This window comes from Passer domesticus, chromosome 4, assembly GCF_036417665.1.
Source record: "Passer domesticus isolate bPasDom1 chromosome 4, bPasDom1.hap1, whole genome shotgun sequence".
In the NCBI taxonomy this organism is placed as follows: Eukaryota; Metazoa; Chordata; class Aves; order Passeriformes; family Passeridae; genus Passer; species Passer domesticus.
The window spans coordinates 2,127,007-2,143,029 of NC_087477.1; the positions used below are offsets into that span (position 1 = coordinate 2,127,007).

The 16,023-nt window shown below is 51.7% G+C and overlaps 1 protein-coding gene and 1 long non-coding RNA gene across 3 annotated transcripts; one reads left to right on the forward strand and one right to left on the reverse strand.

Moving 5' to 3' along the window:
• The first annotated feature begins 20 nt into the window (after positions 1 to 20).
• Positions 21 to 8,450, forward strand: LOC135298358 (uncharacterized). 2 transcript variants are annotated; one of them, XR_010360347.1, is made up of 3 exons: positions 21 to 172; positions 285 to 462; positions 7,847 to 8,450. It is a non-coding gene; the product is annotated as an uncharacterized LOC135298358 (long non-coding RNA). The 2 variants fall into 2 exon arrangements; XR_010360348.1 differs by lacking the exon at positions 7,847 to 8,450 and adding an exon at positions 781 to 1,103.
• Positions 8,451 to 11,223: 2,773 nt separating this feature from the next.
• LOC135299808 (maestro heat-like repeat-containing protein family member 6) lies at positions 11,224 to 14,785 on the reverse strand. Its single transcript, XM_064419231.1, has 11 exons — positions 14,708 to 14,785; positions 14,303 to 14,450; positions 13,904 to 14,094; positions 13,684 to 13,821; positions 13,289 to 13,403; positions 12,980 to 13,117; positions 12,572 to 12,748; positions 12,288 to 12,443; positions 12,028 to 12,129; positions 11,563 to 11,665; positions 11,224 to 11,288 (listed from the first exon to the last, which is right to left on the reverse strand). The coding sequence occupies exons 2-11, from the start codon at positions 14,438 to 14,440 to the stop codon at positions 11,224 to 11,226; spliced, it is 1,323 nt and encodes a 440-aa protein (XP_064275301.1). The 5' UTR covers positions 14,441 to 14,450; positions 14,708 to 14,785.
• Positions 14,786 to 16,023: the final 1,238 nt, after the last annotated feature.

Genomic DNA, 16,023 nt, shown 5'->3' on the forward strand with positions numbered 1-16,023 from the left:
CAAAGGGCACAACTCAACCGTTGGCCGCTGTGTTGACACGCTCTGCACCTTGCTCCTGCCCTCGCCTTTCACTCTTCTTATCCCCCCGATACCCCGATCATTCCTGACAGCTCCTGAGTGCCTGGATTTCATCATCCAGCCCTGCAGGATGCTCCCATTTGTCCTGAGGAAGGTATGGTGCCATTCCATGGAGGTGGACACTCCCCCCCTGCCCAGGTGGGCTGGAGCTCTGTGGGGATGGAGTGGGACAGGGAGCCCACTCTGAGGTTTTGCTGCCTCTGCAGGCTGTCCCAGACGGAGAGGAGGAGATGGAGGTGGATACAGAGATTGATAGAGAGGAGGACATGGAGATGAAGGGAGAAGGCACTGGAGAGGAGGAGATGGAGGTGGAGGTGGAGGTGGAAGAGGAGATGGAAGTGGATATGGAAGAGTCCATTGAGGACATGGACATTGATTGAAAAGGTGAGGAAGAGGCCGTGATCTTGGGCTGAAGAGCAATGCCAGCAGCAGGATAGGCAGAGTAGGTCTCCTGCTGCCAGGCTGGGGCTGGGCTGGGTGCTCCCTGCTCAGGGACATTGTACCCAGGGCACTGGATTCTGGTGGCCATCCACAGCTGTGTCCTGTGCCTGCTTTGCTCCGCACAAGCTCCATCCCAGACCCAGCCAGGCTCAGTTCTGGTAGCAGAGTCCTGCTGCTGTGCCAGTGTCTGCCAGCCTGGGGGCACATGCAAGAACCCTCTGTGCCTGACTGGAGTGACCGTGGCACTTGCTTTTCTTCCAGGACCAGTGGACATCATGGAGAGAGATGCCACCCTTTTGTACATATGTTTTAGGCTTTGTTGTTGTCTTTAGGATATAGGTTTTAGGGCTTTTTGTCTTCTGAAAATATGTTTTCTTTCTTTTTTTTTTTTTTTTTTTTAGATAGGTTCGTCTCTATATATGTTCTATCGACTGTTGTGGTTGTTACACATATTCTTACAATGTAAATATCTTCTGTATTTTTGCTACTGTTCTTCTGTAATAAACAAACTTTACTTTTCACACCCCAGTTCTCTTTGCATTTGCTTCAGGCACAGGCAGCATTTTGCAAAGTTGTGCTTTCCACTGGCTCCAGGTTGCCAGGGCTGGAGGTCCCTGGCACAGCCTCCCCAGGAGTGGGGGTCCCTGTGCACAGAGGGGTCCCACTGACAGAGGTGAGCCTCTCCTTGCAGTTTCTCTGGACACACTTGGGAGCTGTAGGGGCAAAGCCCAGCGTGCCCTGGCCCATGGATCCCATGTTGGAGCAGGGCTGAGCCTGTGTGCTCCTGCAGAGCCTCAGCCATGGCTCTTCCCTGGGCAGCCCCAGGGCTAAGGAGGGAGCACTGGGCTGTGGGCAAGCCCTGCTCCTGGGCACCCTGAGGGGCTGGAGCCAGCCTGGAGGGAGCCTCAGCCCCACATGGACCAAGATTTCCTTTGGAAACCAGACTCTGCTGAGCACAACAAGAATTGATCCTCCTAGTTCAAGGTGTGAAGTTCATTGGCACAAATTTGTCCCTTGGACTTTGTCCTGGTTTAGGGAAAGTTTGGGAGATAACCCCCAAAGGGGCTTCTCTACAAAAGCAGATTCAATTGCCCCTCCCCCCTCCAACCGATTCAGGAGAAAATATCTCCTTGGAGAAAAGTGGAAAGAAACCGTTTTATTTAACAATGGAAACCAAACAATATTAAATAATAAAACTTCTCACTGCTCCAAAAAAAAAAGCAAACTCAGAACAGTCCCCTCCCTGGGTTGCAGCTCGGGTCACTCAGTCTTTGATCAGTCTCTCTGGTGCTGGAAATGCTGCTGCCCAGGCCCGGTCAGGGGGGCCACAGGTGGAGCTGCCGGTGCTCTTCTGGGTGTTCAGTGCAGAGCAGGCGTGAACAGGTCCAAGGAAAAAGGAAAAAATCACATTCCAGGGAACTTCTTTGCCTCAGCTAGCTAAAACTAACTAAAAGCAAGAAAAAGGGAAAAAGGAGCTCTGTCCGGCTGTCTGTCCATCCGCAGACAACACAGTCCAGGAGCAGGAATGTGGAGGACTGAGAGCAGTCTGAAAACAAACTGTGCGCTTCTTCCCTCCCCTCCTCACTGTCTGGAAGAGAGTCTTAAAGGTGTAAAAATTATTATTCAGTATAAATAGAACAGGACGATTGGGGATAAAAGCATCATAGAGTCAACCCAGGACATTCCACCCCTTATCCCCATATCGTCAGCTTACTACTAAAACTAATATATATTCTTACTCTGCAAACACATATATTATACATCTAATATACAGCTATACACAGACAATGGTAGTAACATTCAGGAAACAGTGATATTTATACATGGTTCTCACCCAACAATCAGATCTCCCTGAGGTACACATCGTGTTCTTCCATCTTTTTGCATTATCCACCACGTGCAACCTGGTCCCTGAGCAAAAACAACCTCGCAAATGGGTTTGTCTGTACTCGAGGCAGGATTGATCCAGACTGTCTTCCCTAACAAACCCCTGACATGTACCACTGGGACTTTGTCTCCATCTACTCTATGCAAAGGCTCAGATTGGGCAGGGCCCACTCGGTTAGTAGAACCTCGGGTATTAACTAACCAGGTGGTCTTTGCCAAATGCTGCTCCCAATTTTTGAAAGATCCCCCACCTAAGGCTTTTAAGGTGCTTTTTAGCAGCCCATTGTACCTTTCCACTTTGCCTGCAGCTGGTGCATGGTAGGGGATATGGTACACCCACTCAATGCCATGTTCTTTGGCCCAGGTGCTGATAAGGCTGTTCTTGAAATGAGTCCCGTTGTCTGACTCAATCCTCTCAGGGGTACCATGTCTCCACAGGACTTGCTTTTCCAGGCGCAGGATGGTGTTCTGGGCAGTAGCATGAGGCACAGGGTAGGTCTCCAACCACCCTGTGGTGGCTTCTACCATTGTGAGCACATAGTGCTTGCCTTGGCGTGTCTGGGGCAGTGTGATGTAGTCAATCTGCCAGGCCTCGCCATACTTGTACTTGGACCACCGCCCACCATACCATAGGGGCTTCACCCTCTTGGCCTGTTTGATGGCAGCACACGTCTCACAGTCGTGGATAACCTGAGAAATACTGTCCATGGTTAAATCCACCCCTCGGTCTCGTGCCCACTTATAGGTGGCATCTCTACCCTGATGACCTGAGGCATCATGGGCCCATCGAGCTAGGAATAACTCTCCCTTGTGCTCCCAATCTAGGTCTATCTTGGACACGCCTATCTTTGCAGCCTGGTCTACCTGCTCATTGTTTTTGTGCTCCTCATTGGCTCTACTCTTGGGGACATGGGCATCTACATGGCGGACCTTCACAGGTAGCCTCCCTACCCTGGTAGCGATGTCTTTCCACTCTTCAACAGCCCAAATTGGTTTTCCTCTACGCTGCCAATTAGCCACTTTCCACCTCTCCAGCCATCCCCACAGAGCATTGGCTGCCATCCATGAATCAGTGTAGAGGTAGAGCTTTGGCCACCTCTCTCTTTCAGCAATGTCCAGGGCCAGTTGAACAGCTTTGAGGTCAGCAAGTTGGCTTGATCCACCTTCTCCTTCAGTGGCCTCTGCAACCTGTCGTGTGGGGCTCCATACAGCTGCTTTCCACTTCCGATTCATTCCTACCATGCGACAGGAACCATCAGTAAAAAGAGCATAGCGTGTTTCTTCCCCTGGCAGTTGGTTATATGGTGGAGCTTCTTCAGCACGTGTCACTTCTTGTTCCTCTTCATCAGTGAGACTGAAGTTTTCACCTTCTGGCCAGTTTGTAATTATTTCCAGAATCCCAGGGCAATTCAGCTTTCCAATACGGGCGTGCTGTGTTACGAGAGCAATCCACTTACTCCATGTAGCACTGGTGGCATGGTGGGTAGATGGAACCTTTGCTTTGAACATCCACCCCAGTACTTGTAGTCGGGGTGCCAGGAGGAGTTGTGCTTCGGTGCCTATTACCTCTGAGGCAGCTTGGACTCCTTCATAGGCTGCTAAAATTTCCTTCTCTGTTGGAATATGTTTGGCTTCAGACCCTCTGTAGCGTCTACTCCAAAATCTTAGTGGTTAGCCTCGAGTCTCCCCAGGCGCCTTCTGCCACAGGCTCCAGGACAAACCATGGTTCCCAGCTGCAGAGTAGAGCACATTCTTCACATCTGGTCCTGTCCTGACTGGGCCAAGGGCTACCGCATGAGCGATTTCCTGCTTAATCTGGATGAAGGCTTCTTGCTGCTCAGGGCTCCAGCGAAAAACGTTCTTCTTACGGGTGACTAGATAGAGAGGGCTCACGAACTGACTGTACTCAGGAATGTGCATTCTCCAAAAACCTATGGCACCTAGGAAAGCTTGTGTTTCCTTCTTGTTGGATGGTGGAGACATTGCTGTGATCTTGTTGATGACATCAGTGGGAATCTGACGTCGTCCGTCTTGCCACTTCACTCCCAGAAACTGGATTTCTTGAGCAGGTCCCTTGACTTTGCTCTTCTTGATGGCAAAGCCGGCTTTCAGGAGAATCTGGATGATTTTCTCTCCTTTCTCAAACACTTCTGCTGCTGTCTTCCCCCATACAATGATGTCATCAATATAGTGCAGATGTTTTGGAGCTTCTCCAGGTGAAGGCAAACTGTGGCCTGCATTCTGCTGCCAGCGGAGTGGAGAAAAATGCATTGGCAATATCAATAGTTGTTGGGAGCTTTGTAACAAGCTAGCTCCGAGCTAAAGGTCACAGTGAGATTAATTTGACCGAGATAGAGAATGAGGGGAGTTGCCATTCCAATTAAACTGTGTCCTTGGCCCACAGATCAAGAAATGCACAGAAACAGGTGGTAAAGCAAAACAGCTTGGGAAAAGTAGTGATAGTTACACCAAAACAGCACGTAGATAGCTGATAACTAATTAGCCAATGGTGAGCTGGATTTTGCACTATGCATGAGCTAATTAAAGGGTGTATAATAATTGGTGATTCGGGAATAAAGACGAGACTTGTAGATCATCATCTGGTGAACGAGTCTTCCTTCTCCATCAAATGGCTGACCCCGACGTGAACCCGTAAGACGACTACGGACGGACACGGCTGCCACGGATCGGGAAGTAAGAGCGGGTCCCTCTGAAGCAAGGGGGGGGACGGCAAACGAACCACTGCGAGGTCGCGGCCCTGGGAGCTATATAGATAGTCCCAGCCTACGTGCTTCCGGAGTCTGAAAGCCTTGCAACAGCGCTGATTAGAAATGGAAAGGCAAGCAGCATATGATTTATTTACTTGCTTTTTAAAAAAGCAGCAGATTAAGGACATAGACTTGCAGAAAGAGCTCCCACAGTTGTTAGCTTACGAGTATGCACAAGGAGTTTCTCAAAATCCTTATATAGTACATGAATTAACAGAGTGGCGTAAGTTCGGGACCAGGAAAGCGACAGGGGCCGCGGGAGAGCCCGGGGCGGACGCGGCGGCGAGAACGCGTATGGTGGCGGCAGCATGCTCGGTGCTGGCGGCGGTCCCAGCGGTGCAGTGGCGGAGCGGACCGAGCGCTGCGGAGGCGGCATGCTCGGTGCTGGCGGCGGTTACGCGCACCATGGGTCCAGTGACACGCACGGTGACAAAAACTCGCACGGCAGCTGTCCGTAGGGAAAGAGCACAGATCGCGAGGGAAGTGCCAGCCGGGGCCGGGCCAGCCAAGGCGAGACGTGGGGGCCGAATACGCGGCAGCGTCAAGCGCAGTGCCGGTGGTAGCGGCGGCGGACGCGCACCAGTAACGCGAAACCCGAAAGCTGGAGCTGGGAGGGCTTTTTCACTTTTTGCAACCGCACAAAAGCACCAGTGGTGTGGGACATGCTCCCGCAGGCTGCGGGTGTTGGCGCAGAGCCAGGGGGAACCAGCCCGAGCGGAAATCCAGGCAGAGCGGAGCCCAAAGGAGATCACAGCTGCGCGGGTCTGGGCGAGGGCGTTCCTTTCCGCACCCCCGAGGTGGCGCAGGCTGAAGCTGTGCCCAAGCAGGGGGGGACGGGCGTGGGCAGACATTCCTCAGGGCACCACCCTGTCACAGCTGCCTGGCAACCACAGCAGCCAGCCCATCGCAGCAATTCAAACAAGTGTCTGAGAAAAAACAGGTCAGGAATTTTCTTCAAGATCAGGATGGAAAACTTCTGCAAATTCACACAGTGCTTCATCATGCAGCAGATGTTATATGGGGCATTTCACCCAACTGTTCCACAGGCTTTACAGTTAGTTTCCCAGGTTTTTTTGTAAATGTGTTTGCTTTTCTAAAAGTGATTGAGTATTTGGGTTTGATAGCTTTAAGTTTGATGACTTCATTGCCTTTCCCTTGCCTGAGGCGGGAGCAACCTTTTAGGCGGGCAGAGTCTAAGTAAACTTCCTAGTTTCTGTTTGGACTACATGTGAGAAGATTTAAACTGTAATATTTCTGTATACTATAGTCTTTATGGTCTTTGCTCTCTTCTATTCATTAAGAGATGGCATTAGATAAATGGATGTAAATGTGCTAATTGTTTTTGTACTGTCCTTATTTTAAGTGAAATTATTTGTGTTTAAAATTATCTGTCATCTTTCTCAGTTTTGTTTTTAAATATCTATGCAAACTGTCCAGCTTTACCAGCCTGTTATCCTTCAGTTAATGATTGTTGTCAATCAGTAAGAAATCTCAGTGTAACAAAATGCCAGAGGAACTGCTTTTATTGTAAAAAATTATTCCCAGGGAAACAAAATGTCATGTAAAGATGAAAGTATTAGTAAGGATTCAATTACCCAAGGTGTCTTGGAAGACAGAGCATTTGGAAAAGGTCAATCAGACCCTGTTATGGGGTCATCAGTCGATTCCCCAATGATTCAAAGTTTTAAGAATTATTTATATTAAGTTTATAACCTTTGTTATTTTTAGTTTTTATAAGTAATGCTGATAGTGATTGTTGTTAATATTACATGAATGCTTAGAAAAGGGGTTGTCTTAACTTCCTTGAACACTTGCTGTTGATAAATTGATTACATTATGTGAATTCTCTGATTTTTGTGATAAGAATTATTATTAAGGTATTGTTGTAGTATTTACAGCCAGCTTTCATGTGTTTTTCTATTTTTTTTGTGTGATCACCTGCAAGACACGTGTCTCTTCAAGATCCTGTCTTTTATTTCCTAACTATTTAGATGTTTCTGAAAGTTTTTATCCAAATTGCCAGTTTTGTGGTTCTTTTAATTATTATTACAGGAATACTCCAGCAGAGAATTCAAGAAGTTTGCTGTGTTTGGAAAATCTCTGTCTTGACAGAAACTTCAGAAAGATTCAATTGTTTGATAGTTTGATTAGTTTGTAACCCTAAGGTTTCTTGTTTATAACAGTTGTTTTTAAAAAGTCCTGTTTAAAAAATGTGTTAAGTGACACTCACCAATTAGATTTTGGGCTCTGGCCAAGCTCTAGCTCTATTTGGATGGAGTGACTGACAATCAACCCAGATGTTTTCTGCATCAAAAAGTATTCAAGTTCTTTTGACTTGGCGATTTGACCATCTATGATAGCTGAGCTATTTTCAGAAGGAGTTGGGGGAAACATGAATCCGGACATGATTTCTCCAATTCTCTGTCATTTTAAGGTTTATCAGCTGTCGCAGACTCTGGGATAAAAGTTCAGTGTTGTAGTGCTTAGTAATTTTCTGATCTTGTATATGTTGTTGATTGTGTGTATTATCTAAATTGATTCCTAATTACTCTTATCTTAACATTTCTCTATGTAACATTGCAAAATGAAACCAGGACCCATTCTTCACCTCCAGGATTTTGAGAAGATTCTTCAGTCCTGCAGGGACGTGGGATTTGTTTGTGTTTTAACAGGTGCAAAGTCCAGATGGATTTCAATGAAGAATGTGTAACTCTATCAAGAGCAAGAGAAACGTTGACCATTCAACAAGCAAAGAAGACAGACAGATATTGGACATGCTGTCTCAAGATGTACAAAGTGTAAATCATGCAGTATTGCAGAATAGAGCAGCAATGTATGCTATAGGGATATTAGGTGTAATAGTATTGCTAATGCTTGTATTACCATGCTTGCTTAATTGCGTACAAAGAATAGTGAGTCAGATGATGGGAAGGGCTTGGAAAACAACACTTCTGGCCCAAAAAGAAAACGGGGGAAATGTTGGGAGCTTTGTAACAAGCTAGCTCCGAGCTAAAGGTCACTGTGAGATTAATTTGACTGAGATAGAGAATGAGGGGAGTTGCCATTCCAATTAAACTGTGTCCTTGGCCCACGGATGAAGAAATGCACAGACACAGGTGGTAAAGCCAAACAGCCTGGGAAAGTAGTAAGTAGTTATACCAAAACAGCACATAGATAGCTGATAACTAATTAGCCAATGGTGAGCTGGGATTTTGCACTATGCATGAGCTAATTAAAAGGTGTATAATAATTGGTGATTCGGGAATAAAGACGAGACTTGTCGATCATCATATGGTGAGCGAGTCTTCCTTCTCCATCAGTTCTGCCCTCTTCCTGATGATGCTGTGCACAGATGGAGCCCTGCCGTGCTTTCAGGATGCTATTCTTGAAAACTTCCAGCATTCCCAGCCCCTGTGCTCTCCATGGATGCCTGCCATGGAATCCCTCTCAGCTGGGTTCAGAGCATCCTCAGATTGGCTCTTCTAAAATCAGGGGTGTTACAGGTTCTGGAGGATTCCCATGCAGAAAGACTTAATTGTACTTGTGATTGGAAATCCAGTTTTGTTTGATCAGCTGCTCTTGCAAAGAATATGTACCAACCCCTGGAATGGTGAAAAGCCACTGAGCAGGAGATGCAGCATGGTGCTTCATTGGGAGGGGCAGGCAGGCCGCCCACATTCAGGGCATCCCCTCCATCAGAAGGACATGCATGTTGTCCCTCTCATCCCTCCACCCCACAACCAGGCCTGACATCTCCTCCTCTGGAGTGGAGTTTTTCCTGTTATAACGTCATCTCATGCTTGGTCAGCGCGTGAGAAGAGGCCGCAATGGCTTGTGATGCCACCTCCATGCCAAACACAGCTCCACTGTGTGCTGTTCCACTTTCACAGGTTAACTTCCCATCAATTGACCAATCCATTGTTTCTCTCAAGGGTCACATTCCCACCAGTTCATCCATAAGGTTTCCTTCACTGTCTGTTCCTCATTGTCTTGCTGACGTGCACAGCAGCGGATCAAATGTGGCAGGGCCTTAGACACGACGTGGCTCCTGACACACAGGCTCCTTGTGCCACTGCTGGCCTTTCGTGTGCTCAGCAAGATCTGTAACTGCACAGGGTTGTGGAACTGCAGCTTCAGCACAGGGACCATGCCAGCCTGAGCTGCCCTCGTTCCTGTGCACAAAACACGGCGTGGCAGAGAACGGCAGCAGGGGCCTGTGTGTCCCAGGGCCCCGGATTTGTTCTGCTGCAGCTCCACAGGGATGCAGGCAAAGTGAAGAAGCCAAACCGTTTATTAATGAAATCCAAAAACAAGGGGTGATATGGGAGGGGAAGAGGGAATGGGCAGTGTCTGAGGGCTGGAGGGAGGGAGGTATCTACAGGAAGGGAAGGGCCAGAAGCCATGTGAGCTTCCCACAGGCTCAGCTGTACCAATCATCAGCTGTGCCTGGAGCTCCAGCGGCAATGGGAGATGGTGTCCTGTTCAGTGTCTCCTGGTGCTGTTCTTGGGACACTGGTTCACCGCATCCTGAAGATGGACCTAATTCTTCAGCTCTTCTGGCAAACCGGGCGTGAATATTCAGGTTTCAGTGGGACAGACTAGTGTCTTTCCTTGGGACTGAAATGGCTGGAACAAAGAAGAGAGCCACAGTCAGCACCCACATCTGCATGAATCCTAGGAGACCCTCCTGCCAAGGTGTGCTGCTTTGTGCACCCCAGACGTCATGTTTTGGGTGAAGCTGCTGGCAGCTTCCTCCGTGTCTGCTAGGAAACCAATCAATGGCTGCCGTTGGGAATTGATAATCTGGAAAGCTGTACACAAAAGCCTCTGTGAAAAACACATCTTAAAAACAAAAGAAACTCAGGGAACTTTCTCTTTTCCCTTCTGGCCGACAAAGAGGTAACACTGCTGGCCCAGCCAAGGCCTGGCTGAGGTCCGTGAAGAAGAAGTCAAGCCCTAGATGGGAAAGATGAGGAGATGCCTTTAGTTTTAGGCCAAAATTCTCTTGTAATTCTCCTGTATATGGAGAATGATACTTTTTTCCCTATAATGCATGAAGGTATGGGGGGATGAAAGTGTTCAAATGGTAGGTATTGAGCAAAGACCTCCATGCTAAAGTCAGCAGATGTTAAAGTAGCTGTGATTCTTGGAGAAGTTTCAACAGAGACAGAGAGAAGAGTGATGAAGATCCTGTGTCCCCAGGAACAGAAGATCTCTCTTGCTAGAGATGAAGATGATTTTAGAGAACAAGAACTTTGCTTTTGAACAGCTCATCTTTAAAACAGTAGCCCATAAGTTGACATGCCACATAAACCCAGCTGTGGGAAAAGCTTGTGGAAAATGGGACTGATTTCAGCATTGCACATTTCCCTGGGTGGCTGCTATTCATGGAAATTGAGAGCCAGGAGAGAACTGTTTTCTTATGGAGAAGTCTCCATAACATTAATAAGAGGGACTTCTCTCCTTAAGCAAAGAGACAAAAGACTATTGCAGAGGTAGTAAACTGACTCAACATTTTGGTTTGGTCTCTTTACATTGTCAGTGGGAAAGAAAAGGTTGTAGGGGGAGGAGAAGTGTTCCGAAGGTTTTCTTCTGACTCTTATTACTCTTTCTTTTAGTTACTCTTAAATTGTTCTTCATACCCTTTTAAAGGCTCGAGCCTGCTTTGGCTTTCTCTTAATTCTATCTCAAAGGGGAAATGAGTAAATACATTCTGGTGAGCGAACTGCTGATTAACCAGAACTGAACCCACCACAGCAACTGGCACATTGGCCAGGAAATCCTAAATTGGCAAAGCAAAACCACTACATCAAGGGTGTCCCACTCAGCTCTTCTATCGGCCAGAAGAGAGGAGGGGCCCACGGGATCAGCCACAAGACGCTGGCCACGAATCCCCCCAGCAGTGTCCCTGCAATCGCTCTGTGTGCCCTGGCCACGCCATCCCTCATGCACACAAGGAGCGAAGCCCACCGCAGCCGGGACAGGGATGGCAGCTCCCTGCCCGGGCATTGCAGCTCTCCCTGGCAGCCCCGCTACCAGCCCGCTGCCCTCACTCACCCTGACTGTGGAACTGGAGCTCTTCCCTCTTCCTCGACAGGTAGCGCGCAGCCATCCCTGTGAACACAGAGCCTGTCACGGCGGCAGCGGCACAGCTCCCTGCCAGCGGCGCTGCCAGCGCTGCGGCCACACGCCCTGCTGGCCCGGCAGGGCTCAGCCCGGGCCCTTGCCGCACGCTGCCGCCCAAGGGCACGGCTGCCAGAGGGCGGCAGCAGCGCCCGGGCCAGGCGGGGCTCCACGGCGCCGGGCCCGGATGGCGCTGCCGGGGCAGCGGGCGGGGCTGGGGCCGAGCTGCGGCGGGCCGGGGAGGGAGCCCGGCCTCGGGGCTCACCGATGATCCTGAAGGCCGCCTCTCGCAGGGACTCCTGTGGGCTATCCAGGAACCGCAGGGCCCATTGCATGCGCTCGCTCGCTTGTCTCCTGTCCTCTAGCAGCTGCAGAGAGCGGCAGCAGGGAAGGCTCGGCGCGGGCTCAGCCCCTGTGGCGGGCGCTCCCTGCGCCCAGCCCCGGCCTCCCCTGCCCGCACAGCCCTGAGGCGCGGCCAGCAGCCGCTGGCGCCGGGCTCCGCAGGGGGCAGAGGGCCGGCTGCTGCCCGGGGAGCCGCGGGGCCGCCCCGCAGCCCCGCCGCGCCGGGGCTCCATGGGCACCCGGCTCGGGCCCACAGCAGCCTGGAGAAGAGCCCGCGCGGCCTCTGGGTGCAGCAGCGGGCAGGGGCACAGCTGCCAGCCCCGCACACTGAGCACCGCGCTCAGGGGCCTTCTCCAGGCTGAGCCTGGGGCTTCCAGGCCCTCCTTACCAGGCACTCATCAATTTTCAATGGCTGCTCTATCTTCAGAACCCTCTGGAGATCCGTCTTCTCCAAGAAGCCAGCCGCACAATACAGCGTTTTCATAGAGGCCTGGAGAGCAGCAGAGAGCCAGAGATGGCCCCACAGCCCAGGGCACCGGACTCACATCCCTGTGCCAGGGCCTGGAGGAGGCTGCAGCCCACCAGGCACCGGGCAGGAGGCAGCCGAGCCCCCTGCCAGAGATCCACCAGCATCACACAAAACCTCACCTCTGCCACACGCTGGTTCTCCTCATGGCAGTGCAAGAAGAGTGGGAGCAGGCTCTGGCTCACAATTCTCTTCAGGGGCTTTTTACCCTCTTCCACTACCAATTCCATCACCTTGCAGAAGAGGGAAATGGAGAGCAGCTGCAGATGGCTGTTGTCCTGGAGGAAAGGAGAAAAAGGCCTAAGCATCACATATGCAGTACTCCTGGGCAAAGGCCTGAATATCCAGAGAGCACAAAATTTCTGGCCAGCGGCCAGTGCCCATGGCTGGGGCCACAGAGCCTTACACGGTCAAAGAGTGGCAGGAGTGCCTCAGCTAGCTTTGGGGCAGAAGTGCTGGATATCATGAGATGTTTTTTCTGGAGCATCTTCTTCAACAGAGAGAGGGACATGCTGACCACCTGTCCATCTGCATCACCCAGCAGCTCCAGAAGTCTTCGAGACACGCTGCGTATAGGTCTGGCCTGTGTGGAACACAAGGCTGAGCTGGGAGGCCATGGACGGCTGCACCGCCAACAGCGCCCGGGCACTGCGACCCCAGCCTGCTGCTGCAGGGCCCACAGGCCAAAGGCCTGACCCAAAGCACTGGGGCAGGTGAGGCAGGAGAGCTGGGAGCAGCTGCCTCAGCTGCTGAAGCCCTGCCAGCCCATGGGGCTGCTTTCCCCAGCGCAGCTTCAGCCGCTGCCCCTTCTCACCATTGAGGGATCCTTGCTGAGCACCACGAGGCCTCTGAGTGCCAGGCGACGCCTCTCCCTGCACTTGCTGTGCAGGCAACTTGACATGATCTTCAGGACAGTGTGAGCACATTTACTCAAGTCCAGGCACTCGAGGACCTGAAAGGCACAGGCAGTGATGGGGGACCCGGCCAGCAGCAGCCCAGAACCGCACAGGGCTGGGCCCAGGCAGCAGCACAGGGCATGGGCACCGTCCCAGGCAGCTGTGGCTACAAGTGGGCAGAGAGCTGGGAGGCAGCTCAGCGATGCAGTGCTGGCCACCAGGCTCACCTCCACAAGGAATGCCAGGAAGGGCAGATCCCACCTTGGCTTTTCACAGCTGAGCACGAGGAGAAGGCGGTATGCGACATGGGAACACATGGAGGTCAAGACATGGCGCATCTCCCTGGAAGGGGGAAAAAGGCACCAAGAGCCTGAGGTGGGGGGACCAAACCTCTGCCAGGACTGACTCACGGAGGTCTGGTCTTTCCCCAGCATCCCTGGAGGGGATGTGAGCGCTGTGGGAGGTGGCCCCTTTGGGGCACCCTCCTCTCCCAGCCTTTTCCAGTCTCCTTGGCCGTCCCTCGGCGTCAAGGCCCTCTGGCCCCTGACCACAGGGACTGTGTGGGGCACCCGGGCACAGGGCAGAAATGCTGAGGGCAGTGTGGAGGAGAAGGGGGTCTCACCTGGCCAGCAGACCCACGGCATAGTGCTGGGTGTGAGCAGTCAGCAGCGTGTCCCAGCCACACTTACGCTCCATATCCATCACCTCCTGGTCACACTGCAGTCGGTAGAGCAGAGCCTTCATGGCCTGCACTGCAAACCTGTGTGCAGAGCAAAGCCCAGGTCACACTGGGAGCACTGGCACTGGCCACAAGGGCATGGGAAGGACAGGAGGACTGGGACCTGTTGGGCCTGCAGGGAAGGCGATTTTCCTCCTGGCATGCTCTCCAGAAGTTTTCAACTTCCTCTGGTGGCATCTGCTGTGTGGTGATGACAACGTGGAAGAGCAGAGCCGTAAACAGAGGGTAGAAAGAATGAATCCTTGTCTCATGGTACAGAGGCACCTGGACAATCACCCAGATCACCAGAGTTGCCTGCAAGAGAAGCAGCCCAAAACGGAGCTCAATGCCGAGGTGTCCTTGGGGCAGGGCCCAGGGGCAGATGCAGGGGGAGCAGTGGGCCTGGTGGCCCCTGAGCCTGGCCCTAGCCCAGGTTTCAGCCCAGTGACTGAGGCAGGGAGAGTATGGAGAGCTGCTGGAGAGGCATCCGGGGGCTGAGAAGAGACCAGTTCCAGAAACTCACAGCCAGGGCAAAAACATCCTGATTGTCCCCATCGGAGGTGCACATTTTGCTCAGAGGCCAATCCTCCATTACACGGACCAGTGTTGGCAGCACTTTCTCCATTGTTAGTCTTGATGAAGCAATGGCTCTCCACATCATTGCAGCAGCTCTGTGGGATCAGGGCTCTGTGTCAGGGGTGTCTCAGTCACAGTACCATGCCCTGTGCAGCTGTGGGGGCACAGGTGACAGAGCCCCGGTGCCCTGAGGGGCAGGGAGGGAGCATTGGCAGCAGGCTGGGCAAAGAGAGGGGCCCGAGGGTCCTGGAGCTCTCTGCCTGTCTGGCAGAGCCCATTGGACGGGCTGTGATGGGCCACGGGCCCTAAAGGCTGGTGAGCCCTGAGCTCTCAAGGCACGTGGGCCCCGTACCTGTCACACGTTGGGGCACAGCGCAGGAGGGTCAGCACCACATCAACAGGATGTTCTTCAGCCAGCCTCACAATGTCAATTTTCCCAATTTTCGGAGGGGATTAAAACAAGTAACTGAAAATTTAATACGGCAAGGAATATTAGAACCTTGCATGCCACCCCATAATACTCCCATTTTACCGGTAAAGAAATCTGACGGGAGCTACAGACTGGTTCAAGATTTAAGGGCAATAAATCAAAGAACTATTCCTCATTTTCCCATAGTTGCTAACCCATATCCTTTGTTGAGTCAATTGCCCCCTAATTACACCTGGTACGGTGTAGTGGATTTGAAAGATGCCTTTTGGACTTGCCCTTTGGATGAGGGCAGTAGAGACTATTTTGCCTTTGAGTGGGAAGATCCGGATACAGGTAGAAGGGAACAGCTTGGGTGGATAGTGCTACCGCAAGGTTTCACGGAGTCACCCAATCTTTTTGGGAGAGCATTAGAAAATCTCTTGAAATCTTTTGAGTTGCCCAAAGGTATCTTCTTAGTCAGTGGGAATGGCCTAGAAGTGGGGGGGGATTCGTGGCCAGCTGATCCACTTGATACCCCCTCTCTTGTGGCCACGGCCAGAGCTGGGTGGGATGGCCCTGGCAGGACGGTCTCCTAGGATTCCCACCGATCCAGGCTCTGACTGTGGCTCTGTTCCTCTCCCTTCCAGCCCTTCAAGCCCTGAGGAGAGATGACAGCCCTTCCCAGGCATACATGTTAGTTCAACAGATAGTCAGTGGGAGAGCTGCAGAACGGGCTCAGAAGAACCAGAGTTTGTTGAAGACCTGCAAATGCCATGGAAGATGAGACTGCCTTGAGACCAGAAGAGACCAGCTGGAGTTCCAGGCACAGCTGATGATTGGCACAGCTGAGCCTGTGGGAAACTTGCATGGCTCCAGCCCTCTCCTTGCTTATAGATAGCTCCCTCCCTCCAGCCCTCAGACTCTGCCCATCCCTTCTTTTTCCCTCCATTCTCCCTCCCTGTTCACGGCCCTTTCCCTCTAGTCCTCAGATCCTGCCCTTCCCCTTTTCCCCACCCTGCTCACTCCTTTGCTTCGCCTTCCATGAATAAACAGTTTGGCTTCTTCACTTTGCCTGCATCCCTGTGGAGCTGCAGCAGAACAAATCCGGGGCCCTGGGACACACAGGCCCCTGCTGCCGTTCTCTGCCACGCCGTGTTTTGTGCACAGACCCAGAGGAACGAGGGCAGCTCAGGCTGGCACGGTCCCTGTGCTGAAGGTGCAGTTCCACAACCCTGTGCAGGTACAGATCCTGCTGAGCA